Source organism: Elaeis guineensis, chromosome 3 (genome assembly GCF_000442705.2).
Source record: "Elaeis guineensis isolate ETL-2024a chromosome 3, EG11, whole genome shotgun sequence".
In the NCBI taxonomy this organism is placed as follows: Eukaryota; Viridiplantae; Streptophyta; class Magnoliopsida; order Arecales; family Arecaceae; genus Elaeis; species Elaeis guineensis.
The window spans coordinates 56663892-56682529 of record NC_025995.2 but is presented as its reverse complement, the minus strand read 5'-3'; the positions used below and the strand labels follow the sequence as shown (position 1 = coordinate 56682529).

General features: G+C 35.8%; 1 protein-coding gene across 2 annotated transcripts in view; it reads left to right on the top strand.

Annotated features, from left to right (window-relative positions):
• Positions 1 to 555: 555 nt before the first annotated feature.
• The window catches only part of LOC105033123 (ATP-dependent Clp protease adapter protein CLPS1, chloroplastic), a 43658-nt gene continuing 25575 nt past the window's right edge, over positions 556 to 18638 (top strand). Inside the window, exons 1-2 of one of the 2 annotated variants that reach the window (XM_073253780.1) lie at positions 556 to 780; positions 8622 to 8772. In XM_073253780.1, the coding sequence (XP_073109881.1) occupies positions 717 to 780; positions 8622 to 8772 (215 nt within the window). In that variant the 5' untranslated portion in view covers positions 556 to 716. The remainder of the gene's footprint in view (positions 781 to 8621; positions 8773 to 18638) is intronic. The other variant, XM_010907787.3, reaches the window with a different exon arrangement.

The window sequence follows — 18638 nt, the reverse complement described above, 5'->3', positions numbered from 1 at the left end:
ATATAATATTAATATTTATTATATTTTAATATTATTTTAATATAATATTTATATTAATATAATATAATATTTATATCTATATTAATAAACTTATTATATTAAAATATTCATATTATATTAATATAATATTAATATATTAGTATTATATTAACATAATAAATTATTATGATCTAATGTTATATTATAATATATTAATATTATATTTATATTAATATAAATATAATATTAATATTTATATAAATTTTATGAGTAAAAATGTATAATTTTATATCTATTTAGGATATAATAGATATTTTACGTAGTTTTTTTTGAAAAAATAGATGTTACTTTATAATAAGCTATTTATTTTTTTATGATCAAGTGAATATATCAAAATATTAGTTACTTATGTTATGACTAATCAAAATTTTTTTTGACCTGAGATTGCAGCACGGCCCGACTTGTTTTCTGTTCCGCGCCCCCAACCCTATGGGCAACATATTGGCTCTAGGCTTCCAGTCCGATAGGACCTCCTTCGTTCTTCAATCGGTCTGACCCTCGGGAGCCGACCGATATTTCTGCCGCAAGCGAGTGGCGTAACCTCAATAATTGTTTATGCCTCTTTAATTTTTGTGAGCACACGTTCTCCACTTTCCTTCCGCTGCTACTTCCGCGAAGGTAGCGAGCAGCGAGAAAAGTGAGAGGAAGGTTGGCGTTGGGTGGGAACGGCGATTTTAATGGAGACGGCTATCTGCAGTAGAATCGCTCTCTCGCCTGGTCACGTACTGAACCCCAAATCAGGTCATCCTCCGCCTTTTCCCCACCTTTTCTTTTTTCGCATTTAAATTTCTCTCTTTTCGGCGCTTGTCTGGTGATTCTTTATTCATTCTACCCATTTCTACTGTAATCGATGGTAAGCATATATTTTGTACTATAATCTCCGGATCTACTATGTTACCGTTAACCATATTTTATGATCACTTGTGGCGAGAGTGGAGGTAGCCCTCAATAGGAAAGATGAATGGTGAAGAAGGATTGATTAAGCGGACCCAAGTAGTTGGGGTAGTGTCTGCAGTTTGCACATTCTAAATACTCCCTCTTCGTAATCCATCATGGCTTAGATGGATTTGCCAGGGTTCTTCTTCATGCTTCATGTAAGATAATTCAGAATTTGCTGATGGATCGATAAGAAGGAAATAAAAAGAGATGGGAAATACTAAATTGATTTGATCAAGAATGATTGTGATACAATATGATGAAAGAATTAATCATGATAAGTGGGGAAGGAAAACATCATCTCCACTGCTCCAATGATGACCGATTCTATCACTCGAATTCTACATAAAATGAGGAGTACGTTGATCTCTTTGCTTATAGTGAGATTCAAGCCACTTTCTTGATGATAGAAAGATGCCCATCATCAACTTCCACAAGTTACTTGAACACTTACTTCTATTTCCATTTTTATTAATTTTTTATTATGACTATTAAAACTAAAGTTGAACTTGCTAGAACTACTGAAATTAAAATTCAATAGGTCTAGCAAAAACCAGAATAAAAACTAAATTCTTTTAGTGACTATACATAGGCAAATTGGTAGATGTGATGTACATAAAAAAAAGGAAATTGAATCGGTCTATCAAGATGCTAAGTGTTGTTACCATCCTTTCAAGTGACATGCTTTGGTGACTAATTTATGTGACTTTTCTTATCCAAGCATTGGATTTTGGCATAATAAAATTTATGTGACCTTGTGATTTGAGATATGCCTTATCTTTTAGTGGTGCTGTTTTGTTCCAATGTCAAAAATGCAGAATTTGAATGAATTAGGGAATCAACTTTTTATTCTTAAGAAATTTGAATTTTTAAGTATTCTTGTTGAACTCAAATGAAGGGTTCCTTCTTGTTTTTTGATATTGACATTTAAATAAACAACATTACGTTTAAACAAACCCTTTATGCCTGTTTTCCTTTCTACTTTTACAAGTCACATGCCTTGGGCCCAACCCAGCTGACCTTAACTGACTAATGGGGGGAATTGACTTGCTTTAGCAACCAACCTAATAGGTCCCACCTATTTTGGACTGCCTTTCCTTGCCTATAAATATGGGTAAGGGAGGGCAACCTAAGGGAGACAATGGAAAAGGTGCATGGGCCTGAGGAAGAGAAGATTGAGAAGAGTAAGGATGCATGGTTTGGATTTCAGTGGCATCAAATGGTAAGTAGCTTTTCTATGCATCTTGAATTGAAGTCTTTTTTTTTTGAGTCTTGTAATTAGTCTTGAGCCCACATATTTGATTCTTTCATAGGGATTCTTTCCATATTTTGAATTTAAGTTTGCTTTGTCTTTTTGAGTTTTATATTTCTTTTCAAGTTTGCATATTGTTTCCAATCTTTTTAAATGTTGTTCCAATCTCTAGTCCAGTGTTCGCCGAATCATCCCAAATCGGGTGGTTCAATGCATTTCGAGCTGTACCAGTCGTAAATTAGGACAGTTCGGCAGGCCAAATCGGAACACCAGATGAGAGAGAGGAAAAGAGAAGAAGAGAGAGAGGGGAGGGAAAGAGGGGATGGTGCTGTAAGAGGGCCACGGAGGCCTCCGCGGCTTGATGTTGCTCAATAGGGCATTTAATTAAGAAAAACAGAGAGAGCGGAAGCGACGATACTGGAGGGAGACAGCCAACGGAGAGGTTGCCGTAGCCATCAGGTAGCAGAAAAGGTGCAGCGGCCGCGGAACAGGGGCGGCTTCCCTCGTTCATCATTTTTTTTAAAAACAATGATGAATAATGAAGCCGACACTGAAATTAAGTGAAGCCGACAAATTCATTGTTTGCTTCACTGTTTCAGAATTTTTTAAAAAAAAAATCAGAGAAACAGTGAAGCTAGCAATGGGTTAAGTGAAGCTGGCAAATCCATTATCGGCTTCACTGTGGTCGGAATTTAAAAAAAATCTGTGAAACAGGGGTGATCGTCCCTGTTTCATGTCCGCAGAGCCGCAGCCCACGATTTTGCTGTCTAGTGGCCAGTCGGAGGGTCTCCTACGGCCTTATCACTGGTTTTTCCTTCCTTCTTTTCTTTTCCTTCCTTTCTCTCTCTATCTCTCTATCTCAGTTGAGATTTGATAAAGGAAGCAGAGGTCTTGGCGACCCTCCGAGCGCACCTGAGGCCCAACTTGTGGCCACTGCCAACGTCTTCTCTGGCCACCCTCTCCTTCCCTCCCCCTCCCCTCTTTCTCTCTTTTCTTCTTCTCCGGTTCGTTTCTTCTCTTTTCTATTGGTTCGCGCCGATTTGATTTGGTATGGATCCGTACTGACTTGTATCGCCGGCTGATCGGCACAAATCCCGATTTTGGTTATGCGGACCTTTCTCTTGTCAATTTTAATATTTAGGGTTCCTTGATGACATGCCTCTTCAATTCGAGGTGATCATGCTTTCAAGCCTAGAAATACTTTGAAACACTAAACTCTGCTACTTTTTGAATTTTTCCTAGAAATATTATTTCACATCTGAATTTGGAGGTAATTCAATTCTTCAAAATCTTTTTTTGAATCCAGTAATATTTTGGTACTCCAAAATACTAGCACTTTTTAAAATTAGGGTTTCCTTGAATTTTGAACTCTAGTTACTCTACAACTGATATTTTGAAGATTTTGACTTCATATGTGGTCCCATGCTACCTTGAAATATGCTATAGTCTTTATAAGAAATTATGAAATTGCACAGAACTTTCTAATTGATTTTTTTTAACTCATGTTCGACTTGAGATTTTCTTTCATATTATAACTTATTTTAGGTACATGTATTTTTGTTGGATTTCTAATTAGTGTTCCATCTGCTATTTGTAGTCATCTGATACTTGTGAGTATAGTTTCAAATATAATATAAATGTCTTAATTAAAGAATATAAGTGGACCCCTATCCAGGTTGCATATGAGTGGCCTCATTCAATTTATTTATGAGGAATCTCTGGTTGTTTGATAATTGTGGCCTTGTCTTGATTAATAATGAGGATATATGTGAACTTGTAGTTAGGTGGTATGTGATTTGTCTCACTTGATATCAATGGGGAACCTCTGGCTAGGTGGTATTTGTGAAATGTTGGCTAGGTGGTATGAGTGGACCTCAAGGATAATGAGTGGCTTCATCAACAAGGATAATGAGTATCCTTGAGGGATCAAGTTAATCTTATAAGAAAATGTGAAACTATGTGAAAAAATACAGAGTTTAATGTTAAATGTACTTTGACCTTGTTAGTTTCTTCCTTATTGGTGAATTTTGATTTTTCAAAATTTCATTATTAAAGTGTTTAGGTAAACTTTATCCTAGACTTTTGGAAAATTGTTCGACTTATGATCCAAGATCAATCATCTTATCTCTTCTTTATAAGCCGTGTGTCTTAATGCTTTCATAGTAATTATTTATCTTATTGGAACTTCTGGTTTTATTTTAGTGAACACACTTGGACTCTTGGTGATGATTTGTTTAATATCCTATGATTTGGGAGTTGTGTTTATTGTAGAAACTTAAATTCTTGACCATGGTCGAAGTTTACTTGTTGAGCATTTTGGTGTACCTTTTCTTTTATATAATTGATTAGTTAGAGCCTCAGTAGGCCTACTCCGATAAGGTGGATTTGGATGTTTGAAAGTTGCCTTTTGGACTTATTGACTGTTGAAGTGGTCTCCTTAGTAGTTCAGTTTATGTTTAGTTTCTTGAAGTTCAAAAGTTATAGCTGTGTTTAGTTATACATGTTCTATCATATTTCTTTTGAGGATGCTAAATTTCTAGGACATTTTGAATTAATTATGATGGACGCTCCTTGAAATTTGAGAAAATTCCAATCTCAAGGCATGACAACCTTGGTTCCTAAAGCTATGGGTACCAACTTTAACCTATAAGCTACCAAAATGAATTTGTGAACAGAATATACTAATATAGACTTGAATCCAACATAGGTAGCAAACTCAAAATTTTCTAGTACTTTTGTTTCTGTTGCTTGACGGATCACAAGAAATGCCTATCTAACTTCTTTGTCTTGACTTTGATTCTGATGTTTTTTGATGCATGAGAAATCATAACTGCTCAATTGGCAGTCTTGGTCTAATATTCAAGTTTTTAATGGTCTGATTTTGGTGAAGATTTCTTTTCATTACTGCCTTTTTGCTATGGCTGCACCTTCATTGTTGCCATCAACTTTTACATTTGGACCATGACTTGCGCTCATCAATTTGCATTTAAGGAATAAAAATTAAAAATACCCCATCCAAAGGTTGTAATAATGACCAAAAGTCAACCTAAACAAATATAGAAATATAAAAAGGTAGCGAGGTTTGAAAATCTGGTTTTAGTTAGGCTTGGCATGTTGACTTTTATATTCAATAAGTTTTTTAGTTTTGATCAAACAATCAGAAAAAAAGATTATAGGCAGTAAAAATATTAAACAAGGTAATGAAAGCATGTATCAGATAATTTTGGAGTATTTTATATTGTTTGTAAGCTTTGAATGTACAGAATTGGTGTTTTAGCTGATTGCTAAAATATTGAAACTATCAAAGGTTGGAAATAAGTATTGAAAATGGGGAATGAGGAACAAGGCTTGGAGCTTTCAATTCTAGATGGTACAATTACAATTGTGGCTTGTGAGGGAGACACCTTCTGATGTTGGACAGCTGTACTCTTGCTTGAATGCATTATTAAGGAGATGGGATAGCATGAATTTGATTTTTTCAACCATAATTTGAATTCTACCTAGCTATTCTTCAAACCCAACCAAAGCTACATACCCCTCAATTCATGGGAATGTCATTGGACAAAATGCCTCCTATTGATGGTTTTTAGCTCCTATTCTAGAAGTCCACAATTTCCAAGAGAATTCTCATTGGAAAAGGTTTAAATAGTTTTATATCATATTGCATGCACTCTCTCTGATCCTAATTTGTAAATATGTGTTTGATAGAGTAAACATTATCTAATGATGTTATGCTTAGTTTAATTCTCCATTTGGCAACAATTTTGGAGTTTACAATAATGAAAGATCTGGTCTGCTTGTTTTTCAGTTGATTAAAGAGGCTAACTTTTAGTAGCTTCTACGTAACACATAAACATGATTTTGTGGCACATATCCCTAGCTACATAGATTGGACTATAAATAACTTCTTTTGACTTATTGATACATCCAAATAGCTTCTTTTGACTATAAATTAATCTGCTTAAAGCTGAAGTGATGATCATATTGGCAGCTTTTATGGAATTCTCTGTTTTTGATTAATGTATATTCTATAAGTCAGTTTTAGTTAAAATAATTTTTGGAAAGAAATGCAAACTTTGATGACCAAGGGCAATAAATCTAATTGTGATTTTCAGTTGAAGGAAAAAAAATGAATGAAGTCCTACGAGTTTTATCTTGTTCTTTTTGCTTGTTTCGATTTTTCCATACTATTATCAAGGGTAAATTATAGCGACACACCCTTTCAACGTTTTATGATTCGCTTACACCTCAAAAGCTTTAATTTTGTTCAATTAGACCTTAAGACTTAGGTTTTTGTTGCAAAAAAAGCTGTCCAGCTGAGGTCTAACGCCATTAACGGTGACTGTCAAATTAGTAATTTACCCTCTTATTTTAAAATTGAAAAACTGCTGGAAAATTATAGAGACATTCCTTCAATATTTCATGATTTTCATATACATCCCAAAACTTTCAAAAAGTTACACTTGGCCTCTCGGATTGCTATATCTATAGCTGCTTATGGGATGAAACCCTTCATATTAACCATCCCATGCCACTTCTCGGCACTCCATTTCAATGCTAACAAAGCTCTTATGACCATATTCGAAATTTTTGTGAGAGATCTTGCTTAAAAAAAATATTAAAAAAAATTTTCTTTTCTTACTTCGTACATTAAGCACCCATAGAACTGGCACCCGGGATTTGCTATGGTCCATGAGGTCTTCAATGCAGCTCCCAAAATACAGTTGTAGAAAATGGTCCATGAGGTCTTCAATGGGAGCTTTGGCTGGAATTTGGGAAGGAGCTTTAGAACGGGCCTTGTGCAAAGCTCATTCTTGAAGCCATAGAGCTTCCAGATTTCTCTCTTTTGCCTTCTCTCTGCTCCCTTTGCTCTCTTCTCCTTTTGTGCTCTCCTCTTCTTTTGTGCTCTCCTCTTCTCTCTCTTAATCAGACTGAAAGCAATTTCCAAAGCCGCTATTTAGTAAATAAGAAAGAGGAATGGAAGGGGTCACATGATTGCCACGTGATCTCTTGCTGTTCCTGCCAAAACATATAACATTCCTATAATCCAGCCAATAAGGGTATTGTTGGTATTTCCTGCTTAAGTTTATCTCACATGTTTGTCATTTGTTCATAGATCTTGATGGTGTTGGATGGTTGGGCCACATTGCAACAAAAACCTGAGTTTTCAAGTCTGATTGAAAAAGTTAGAACTTTTAGGGGATGAGTGCAGATCGTGAAAAGTCAAAGAGGTGTCGCCGTAATTGACCCTATTATCGATTTACCTTCATTAATTCTCATCTCAACATTGGGATGATTGAAGTTGGCATCGATTCTATCTCAGCCTTGGGCATTTATGCATAGGTAAGTATGTGTAAATATGTATGTATGTGTGTATGTGCATGCAAATATATATGTGATATAATTAGTGCAAGAATGTTATTTATTATGTTATGAAATATATCTGCAAGAATTTGCATGTATGCCTTCGGACTTCTATGTATTTAAAGCTTATGGTGTTGATAGTGAGGCCAAAACTATAGGTCTTTGAACACAAGAAGAGAATGTGTTGGGATAGAGAAGAAGAAAGTAGGAGAATGGAGGTGACAATTGAAACCCATCACTAGGTTCTGATAGACATAAACTCAAACATATCAATTCTTTGTTGCTTTCCTTCTCAATGACATGGCTTGACATATAGATTGTGTGTCTCTTCATATACCTTATATTGATATATTACAGCTTTCCAAATGATAAAATAACTGCTTTTATACACTCTAAGAGACACATGCATGAACCATAATTAATAAAGCCTAGAAATCGTGAGTCACTTTGCACATTCATGGACACATTTAAAGCTAAACCAGTAGCTATTAACTATCCAATAAATATAGTTGATTGGATTTTGACTTACACCAAAATGGATTACTTAAAATGAGTTGATTGAGATGGGGTTCTATCCCTTTTGTGTCAGGGAGAATATCTTTATTAACCTTGTTGTTTTGGCACCAATCCCAGATTATCATCCATATTAGAAAAAGCTAATTTTTGTATTTTGCAGACATAATTACAATTCTTACCTGATATATTCTCCAATTGTCTCATTAATCAAGGAATGTTTTTGAAATGCTAAAAAAATTAAGATGGTTATCACTGCACAATCAGGTGGATTTGAATAAAAGATGGAATTAATGGGAACAATTTCAGAAGATTGTTATCTTTATATCATTTGGATTTTCAATATATCTCATAAATAATCTCCATTGATCTGAGATTTATGACAGTAACCACCTTCTTGAAAATGCTCATAGAAGAGAATGAGATAAAGGCTTGTTTAATTCCACAAATCAAGTCTTATTCATGGATTAGTAGTACATGCTAGTTGTTTGTGTCACCTTGTTCTCATGTCATACAGGGGATAGGTTCTCTCTCTATAAAGGACATTGTGCAAACCGTGGCATTCTTGTGGCAGTATTGGCAGCAGGACCAGGCAAAGGAGGTGGTTTGCTGGAAAGGCCAACCATAGAAAAAACTACTCCTGGTCGTGAATCTGAATTTGATTTGAGGTACGTGCACTGAAAGAGAGCTTGGTTCTTTTCAATTTGTTGGCACCTGTTAGCCAAAATGTTTCCTTATTATGCAAGATTTATATGCATTTCAGTTTTACACTCTCCAGGATGCTTTGAGCTTTAGGTCATCATAAAGGCATCTTGGACCATAGGACTCTTAATAAGTATTTGGAACCAGTAGAGCACCCGGAGAAGTGCTATTCATATTATCACTATTAAAATTCAGAGACCAAGTTAACCCATTGCTTCTTTCGAGATAGATGCATAGGTAATCATGACTATTTAATAGTTTTTTGTGGTCAAATTGGAGATTTATGTGATTCAATAACAGCCAAAACCAACAAATAGGACAATGCTGCAATAACAAATGGAACAGAGCAAGTGCCAGATTTACACCATGGAAAAGCATTACTATGAGGCTGCAAAACAATGTTACACACAAGGAATAAAAATACTAGTTTCCAACAAATTCCTTGAGAAGGGTAACATCACTGAAACAATTTGCCTCAAGGAAGTGACTAATCCACATGTACAACTCGGAAATATTTTCCAATGTAACGTCTTTTTTGTTTTGTGTCATGATGAGGAACAATCATTATTATAGCCAATCCACATAGTTATGCACTTTTACCTTTGACCACCAGCTTGGCTAGATTTGAGCTCTGTGCCAAGGGGACAACACAAGAAAAAGACTCCAAGTAGTTTATGGTTCTGATATTAATAATTGCCATGCTCATATTCCAGTAATGAAAGATTTTATTAATGATAAAACATAATGCCTATCTATTTCTTTTATTAGTTGTGAGAAATTATCTTGTGGTTCAAGATTTATGTAGGCAAGCTTAAATGCAGGCATATTTGTTGCATGTATGCATATTCCTGTAAAGATGTCCTGACCAACACTTGACAGAATCATATGGTGTACAAGCCTCTAGGGCAGCGTTATAAAGGGATGTTTTGTGATATGAGAACAAGGTTGTAGAAGCATTTGAAATATCATGCTTATAATTTATAAATGAAGTTATGCAACTAACACAATAATAGTTCTAGGGAACAATAATCAACCATCATGTCTCAATAAAGTTTGTTGATAAAGAGGACGTAAATTGTTAATGTGTCTTAAAGTATCCAGTTATATGAGAAAATAGGTCTCTTGTGTATGATATACAATTTAAAATAGGCTTTCTAATAAATTAAATATAGCAAACCAAAGTAATGATAGCTTTGAAGAATGAAAAATGCGAGGCACCATGGCTGAACGTGCCAACTGAGGTTAACAAAATCATGGGAGACATTTGGTTATCTTGGCTTTCTAGATTACTTAGCAAGATTCTAAAACCAATAAAAAACCAAGATGATTAGAGAAATATTTTATTAAATAACAGTTTTGATATCATGTAAATAAATTTAGTAGCCACTTTAAGAAGTCATGAAGGTAATAAAATGAATATTAAGAAAAGGGAAACTACCTTAGAGTCCACAAATTTATTTTTATGGCAGGAAAGTGGACAGCAAAAGCTTTCTTATTAATTAAGCAATTCATAAAAATATAGGGAAAAGGAGTTTACACTTGTTCTCTACTAACTTGGAGCAAACTTAAGTAACAGGAGAAGTAGTTTGGTCGCTTATAAGAAGACAATATGTGCATAACTGGTATCTTTAAATCATCGGAGACTTGTATGCTGCAGTATGATAAGCATTAGCAGGTAGCTATGGCATGACTGTATTCAATACTAAGCCCATATCATGGGAGATGTTTGATTGATGGTGTAGGCTATCCGCACATAATACTTCGTTGATTGATGAGGAAGAGACAAGTAAATGCTAAATAGGATTTCTAGAAGAAGGACTTCGAAGAATAAAAGAACATATATGGAGTCCAATTTTAGTTAAAAATAATTGAAGATGAGACTTGATCAAGCAAGATTCATGGACAAGAAATGCCATCGAATGACGGGTGCCAATCATCCACTAACACCCCATAGAAAGAATAGAGAGAGAGAGAAAGATGAAGACAAGTCAGAGAATTGGAGTTGAATGAAATGATGAGGTGATTCTAGTGTGTTATACAGCCAAGGTTAACCATACTGGTGCATAATGTACCATAATGTTATTGAATCGAGACGGTACTGGGGGAGCATACGGAATCTCACTAAATTGATCCTAGTGCAGGGCATACGAACACTATATTAGCATGGTAGCTGTAGAGGGTCCAATACCAAGATTGTGAACCTTATATTCAACCAATACCTACCTTGCCAACATAATGAAAATCTTCATAAACTGACAATGTTCATGATGTATGGCATAGAATTTTGGTAGTAAAGAGGGCCCACCAAAAAAGTAAATTTAAGAAAAAATGAGAATATTGTAATGAAGGTTTGCCGAACTGATATTGGAAGTCGTATCGGCCAGTGATTGGTTTGTATGGTCTGGGTTTGTACCATGCCAATTTGGAGGTACCGAAATAGGAAAAGCTGGAGAGGGAGGGGGTGAGGTAAAAGAAAGAGGAAAAAGGGGGGAGAGAGTGGGAGGGAGGAGGAAAGGGAGAGAGAGGGAGGCTGAGAGAGAGATTTGAGCTGTCGTTGAGGATGAGAGAGGGAGGGAGATAAAGAGGGCTAGAGAGAGTTTTGAGCCATTGTCATTGCTAGGGGGGCAGAGAGGGAGAGAGAAACTTACTTGGCTAGGGATCTTGTCATTATCATCATACAACATTGTTGTCAAATAAGTCAGGGATGGAGGTGCTTCAAGATTAGGGTTTTGAAATATTGGAGGGGCAAAGTGAAGGGATGCGTATGGGTTGGGGGCACGAGCTTTATATTTGGAATTGATGCGTTGAATCATGCAATAACCGACTGGTCCAATTTGGCACGTTCTGAATTGGTCAGCTTGGCACGGTTTGGCTAACCTTCATTGTAATGGATACATGATAAAAGAGAGGATAGAATGGGGAATAAATATAATAGATGAAATGTAGGAGTTGTGCCAAGTAAAGTTGGTGATCTTTGGTCGATTGGGATGACAATGGGCATGTAACTTGAAGACACGAGGAATTTATAAGTAGAAGCATTCTAATTTGTTGAAGGATTTAGGAATAGGAAAGGACCTAGCCTAACATGAGTGGTAGTTGTAAGAAAAGTTTACAACAACATCAGAGTGGCTCCAAATCGGCTAATTAGGATTTACAAAGTCGATCCTAAATAAGTTGGAACAAGATTTGATTCTTGCGTTTATCATTTATGCTAAAACTTGACATTTCCACTGTTGGGTTCGGGTTGTGAAGCAGAATACAGATTTAAAAAATTTTTACATGCATTAGCTTATGAAAACATTTGCTAACCCAAACCCAATCCCAGCGGTCCCTTGTAGATGATCAATCAAACAACATGAATTGTAAAATAGGTTAGTCAATTACCTTGAATCAGAACGTTATCTGATTTAGTTGGACTTGCACAAAGCATCCAAATGTGTGCCCTCCAATGGTGATCCACACGTAGCTCGATTAGGGACCTTCCCAAATTAAATTTTGATGTTATTTTTCTGAAGAACCTCAGCCTTTGATTTTCTTCTTGGATCAAATCCAATGGCCTCACTTTTCTCAAAAGGTTCGCCACAGAACTCTTCCTTTTCTGCATGCCCAACTCTTGGAAACCCAACTTTTTAGAAAAGCAGAATTTGCTTTTCCTTTCTTCTCTCTGTCTAGCCGCCGAACCCTTGGACCTTCCTCTTATTCCCACAACCCACTTTTGGATTATCTGCCTAGCTTGGCTTGCTTGCCTTTCTTTCATGGGCCATGGAGATAAAGGAGGAATATGGTGCATTAAAACCTAGTAATAAAATCCATTATTTGGCACCAATAAATTTGAGGCGTTAGACCCCAGAATCCACGTGAAACAATTCCATATTTGGGCCAAATAAATTTGTCTATAAAGGCATTAATTCTTGGGCATTGGAGAGAAAGAAGGTGATTTAGATAAGGACTCTTTCTCTCTTTACCTGGATTTAATTCCTTAAGAGGCGTGGGGCTTCCCATGAATACGTGAAACATTTTCATGCAAGGAAGAGTGGGCTGTTGGGAAGCAAGGCGTGACGAGTCTTGACTTGGTAAAAAGCCAAAATAGTCACTTGGACTTGGTCAACCATTGGCCAAGTTAGGAGACCAAAACATGTAGGCGCTCCATCTTAATCTGGCGCAAAACTCTTGGGCACCTTGGGTTTGACCAGTCCAATGGGAATAGGTCAAACAAGATTGGGCACTTGGGTTAACCCATGTGCTAGCATGTTGATTAAACCCATTAGGATTTCTAATAAACCCAAATTGATTGGTCCAAGATCTAATTCCCTTGTGTGTGTGACCCATTAGGTTCCACACCTAGTTGGCAGTAGACTTGAGCTAACCCAATCGAATTAGGTCAAACCTAATTGTATCAATTAATTAAAACTCCTAATTGATTACTGAATTAAACTCTTTTAATTCATGTGAGTCTACAAGTCAAGATTGATGTCTAGCAACATATCATGACTATTCAGAAGATATAAAATTTTGATGGAATTATCCTTCAGTGGCAAGTGACCATACAATTCAATCCTTCGATCACACAATATTTCGAAAAGTTATGGGCATGGAATCATGTCAAGCGCAAACACGTATCCATATATATCTCGATCCAATGATGATGATTCAGATGATGAAATATTAGAAATTCTTCAATTTTTATCTTATTTTGGCTAAAGATTTCTTGAAATCATCATCCTATGAGATCACATAGGATGTTTTCTTCTCTTACAAGGAGTGACTGATTTTTTGTTGACCGCTCATAATCTCCATACATATTTTACCATGTCCAGAACATTCCACACGTTTCAGAGTCATGTTAGGGTATGAACCAAAAGACAGATCCATATACACAAGGTATTATGGTGATCTTAGGTCTAAGAATCACTTGCATCACTCCCACTAGAGAACCATTTACTGACATGCTTGTAAGGTTCTATCAGATATTTTTTCTGTTGGTCAATTCAGTGAACTCATTCTCTAATAGGTATCCAATCCTTATATTAGTGTCACCACAGAAGTGATTGTGAGATCAATCACCCTGTCTATAGAGCATATATAGGATGTGCCAGTCTTATCGGTATTATTGATCTTTGACTTAATGATTCTACAATTGAAAATATTTTAGATTGAGACTATCAAAATTTTAGGTCTCACTAGCATGATCTCATCAGGGCCTTAAAATCATTGTCCTAATCTAAGGGATTCATCATAATCTTAGTTAAGTAATAAGATGCAGCAAATGATGAATCAAAATATCTATTTTATTAATAATTAATAAATTTCATGTGCATGAGTAGAAAGATAATATAAAAAGTAATCCCATTGCATCACGCATGCGATTGGCTTATAGGGTATTATTCTTTTAATTTCTCACTTGCACTAAAGCCAATCGCCCCTGTACTTGATGCCCATGCAGTCAAGATGGTGGTCAAACTGCTGCTGTGATAAGATCTTAGTAAATGGATCCGCTATATTATTTTTGGTGTGAATTCGTTCTATGATCACATCATATTTTTCGATAATTTTTCGAACGAGATGGAATCGCCTCAGGATATATTTAGATTTCTGATGAGACTTCGATTTCTTTGCTTGAGCAACAGCCCTAGTGTTGGCACAATAAAGTGGTATGGGGTGTTCAATCTCCGAAATTACATCCAACTTGGAGATGAACTTCTTCATCCAGACGGTTTTTTTAGCAGCCTCACTCACAGTAATGTACTCTATCTCAATAACTGAGTCGGCTACAGTCTGCTATTTGAAACTCTTCCAACTCATTGCTCCTCCATTTATAGTAAATATATACTCTAAAATAGTTTTGCTATTATCTGGATCAGATTGAAAACTAGAATTTGTATATCTTTCTAGTTTCAAATCTAAACCATTATACGTAAGAAAAGCATCTCTAGTCCTTTCCAAGTATTTGAGAATGCTCACAGTTTTCCAATGATTCTTTCTTAGATCTGTTGAAAATCTACTTATAATGCCCAAAGCATAAGCCATATCAGGCCTGGTACATAGCATAGTATACATGATCGATCCTGTAGTCGAAATATAAGGAATAAAACCCATTCTATTTCTCTCTTCAGGTATTTTAGGAGACATCTTTTTTAGAGATGTATGCCATGACTTCATGCACAGGTAAGTAATCTCTTTTACTTCCATCCATGTTGAACCTCTTCAACACAAGATTTATGTACCTAGACTGGGACAAGCCTAGCATCCTTTTAGATCTATCTTTATAGATCCTTGTACTAAGTATATAAGATGCTTCACCGAAGTCTTTCATGAAAAATTTTTATGATAGCTAGGCTCTGACCGATTGTAGCATCGAGATACATTTTCAATGAGCAATATGTCATCTACATACAAAACTAAGAAGATAATGACACTTCCACTTGTCTTCTTGTACATGGTTCATCCACATTTTTGATAAAGTTAAACGATTTGACTGTCTCATCAAAATGGATGTTCCAGCTTCTCGATGTTTGTTTTAATCCATAAATGAATTTCTTTAGCTTGCATAATTGATTTGCTCTCTCACTAAAGACAAATTCCTCTGACTAAGATATGTAGACTTTTTCCTCAAAGTATCCATTGAGGAAAACAGTTTTTACATCCATCTGTCAGATCTGATAATCATAATATGCAGTTACAACAAGCAAAATCCGAATAGATTTGAGCATGGCTATTAACGAAAAAGTTTCATCATAGTTAACATCTTGCTTTTGTCGAAATCTTTCACCACCAGCCTGATTTTATATGACTCTACTAGGCCATTTGCTTCAATCTTTTTCTTATATACCCATTTGCAACTTACTGAGCTCACATTCTTAGGTGCATTAACCAAAGTTCATATTTGGTTGATATACATGGAGTCCATTTTGGATTTCATAGCTTTAAGCCATCTGTTAGAGTCACTACTTATGATCGCTTTCGAATAGGTCATGGGATCATTATTCTCAATGATGTGTGGCTTGCTGTTATTCTCAATGACAAATCCATATCTGAGAGGTGCATTTTGCACTTTCTTTGACCTTCGAAGAGGATGTGTGTGACTATGCTGTGATTGTACCTCATCAATAGGTACTTCTGGTTAAGGATCAACTTGTGGATTATCCACAAGTTATTGTGGGATAGATTGTAGGTCTTGAACTTCATCAAGTTCAACTGTCCTCCCATTGCCTTCTTTTAGGATAAACTCTTTTTTCAAGAAAATAGCATGCCTACTAACAAATACCTTTTGTTTAGTAGGATGGTAGAAGTAGTATTCTGTACTCTCCTTAGGATGACCTACAAATATACATTTATCTGATCTAGTGCTTAGCTTATGTCTTTGAATATTTCTGACCTAAGCTGGGCAGTCTCATATCTTCATACGTTTAAGGCTTGATCTCTTTTCTTTCCATATCTCATACGGAATATTAGAAACAACTTGATAGGTACTTTGTTCAAAATATATGCGGCAGTCTCTAAGACATTCCTCAGAAGGAGATCGGAAGGTCTGTGAAGCACATCATGGACTGCACCATATCTAATAAGGTATGGTTCCTCCTTTCTGCAACACTATTTAACTGTGGTATATAAGGAGGAATCTATTCAGAGAAAATTTCATTTTCTTTCAAATGATCAAGAAACTCACTAGTTAGGTATTCACCTCGATCAGATCAAAGAGCTTTAATACTTTTGTTAGTTTGTTTTTGAACCATTCTTTGGTACTCGAACTTATCAAAGGTTTCGGATTCGTATTTCATCAAAAATATATCCAAATTTTGAAAAATCATCAGCAAATGTGATGAAGTAGGAGTATGCTCCTCTGGAGTCTGGCCTGAGTTGTCATTGGGCCGCATACATTCGTATGTAGTAGGCTTAATTAGTCACTCACCCTTCTTCATGTCCAGTAAATGGAGATTTGGTTATCTCCACGAGACAAGATTCACAAGTTTCATAAGATTCAAAATTATGTGTATCAAAGAATATTTTTTTGTATAATATATTAATCCTTGACTTATTGATATGATCAAGTCGGCAGTGTCAGAGATATGTGACATTCACATCTTATCTCTTTCTTTTCTTCGATGTATCAACATAAAGAACATTCTCATTAAGTGATAGGAGTAAAAGATCATTATCTACAAAAGTATTGCCATAAAATTCATTAGAACGATAAATAGAGCAACCATTGTCCTTTCTTTTTATTTCATAACCATATTCAAGCAATAAAGGTATAGAAATTATATGTCTAATTATTTTAGGCATAAAATAATTGTCTAACAACTCCAGTATTTTGTTTGAAGGCAACTTTAATAGATAGATTTCAATAGCTTCGGCTTCAATGGACTCTCTACTAGCATCGAAAAGTTGGAAGTCACATTCATTCAGCTTTTTTATTCCCTGTAGGCCTTGCAACGATTTGCATCGGTGAGAACCACAGGCGGTATCTAATACTCAAGAATCTGAAGTTGAAGTATTTAATGATAAGTATGTTTGTATTATATACAAACCTTGGGCAACGTTTGCTTCCTTCTGCTGCTTCACGGTTGCAAGGTAGGCCTTGTAGTTTCTCTTCTATGCCCATCCTTGCCATAATGGAAACATGTACTTTAGGTGGAGACATTTTTCATCTTCTTCTTCTTGATGATGCTAGTCTTAGGGTTTATCTTTTTTTTGGTACCCTTCTTGCCTGCTGTCTTTTTGTTGATCTTATTCACAAGAAGAACAGAAGCCTTTTCTCTCTTGAAATGGCTTTTAGCTATTTTCAACATGTTGAGCAGCTTTGGCAGACTTAAGTTCAATTTGTTTATATCGTAGTTGATAACAAACTGAGAGGGATCAGGGAGGGATTGCAGGATCGATCCCGACTCAGCTCACCATCCATCATAAAATCCAATTGACCTAATCGAGTGATCAGGTCAATCATCTTCAGAACATGGGCTTGTATGAAAGAGCCCTCACTCATCATTTTATGGAATAACTACTTAGATATCTCATATCTAGCAGTCCTATTACGTTCTCCATACAACTCTTTCAGATTGAGAAGTGTGGATTGAGGATCCATGCTCTTATGTTGCCTCTGCAACTCATTGTTTATAGAGGCTAACATGATATATTTGATAGTTATACTGTTAGACTGTCACTTCTCGTAAGTGGTCTTTTCCTCAGTAGCATTGTCTCCGATCACATCGGGACCGGAGGAATCTATGATATAAGAGACTTTCTCCTGATTGAGAATGATTCTCAAGTTTCTTAACCAGTCCACATAGTTGGGTTCGGTTAGTTTGTTGGCATCAAGTATGTCACGCAGGGATAGTGAAGATGGCATAAGCGTAGTAATAATCTATAATTACCAAGAACAAACTATAAGCAGATTACTCATGATGATATGCACAACTAGATTAGGTCTTTTGGTCATTGCATCTCACACTAATTTAGTGAATTTCATAGCCTTTAAGAATGGAAAACGAAAAACCCTAATCTTCGGTTTCATAGGAGGGTTGAGATTCCAATCCTTCGTAAAGGCCTTGTGGATAGCACAACAAGCATCATGAGTTTAAGGGTAAGTAACTCTTATCAATTGCAACTCATGCAATTTCCAACATCTCTTTTTGCCTTTAATACACTTATAGTCTTGTGGATAGCACAACAAACTACAATGTGTTAGTTAAGTTCCATCCTTCATTCCATATGGTCATACCCGAATAACGCTATCCTTTTGGATAGCACAATAAGGCAACACCATTTAGATATGCTATAAGCAACTCTATGCACTAGGACAAGATTATATTAATCCTTATAAAAAGCTTTGCGG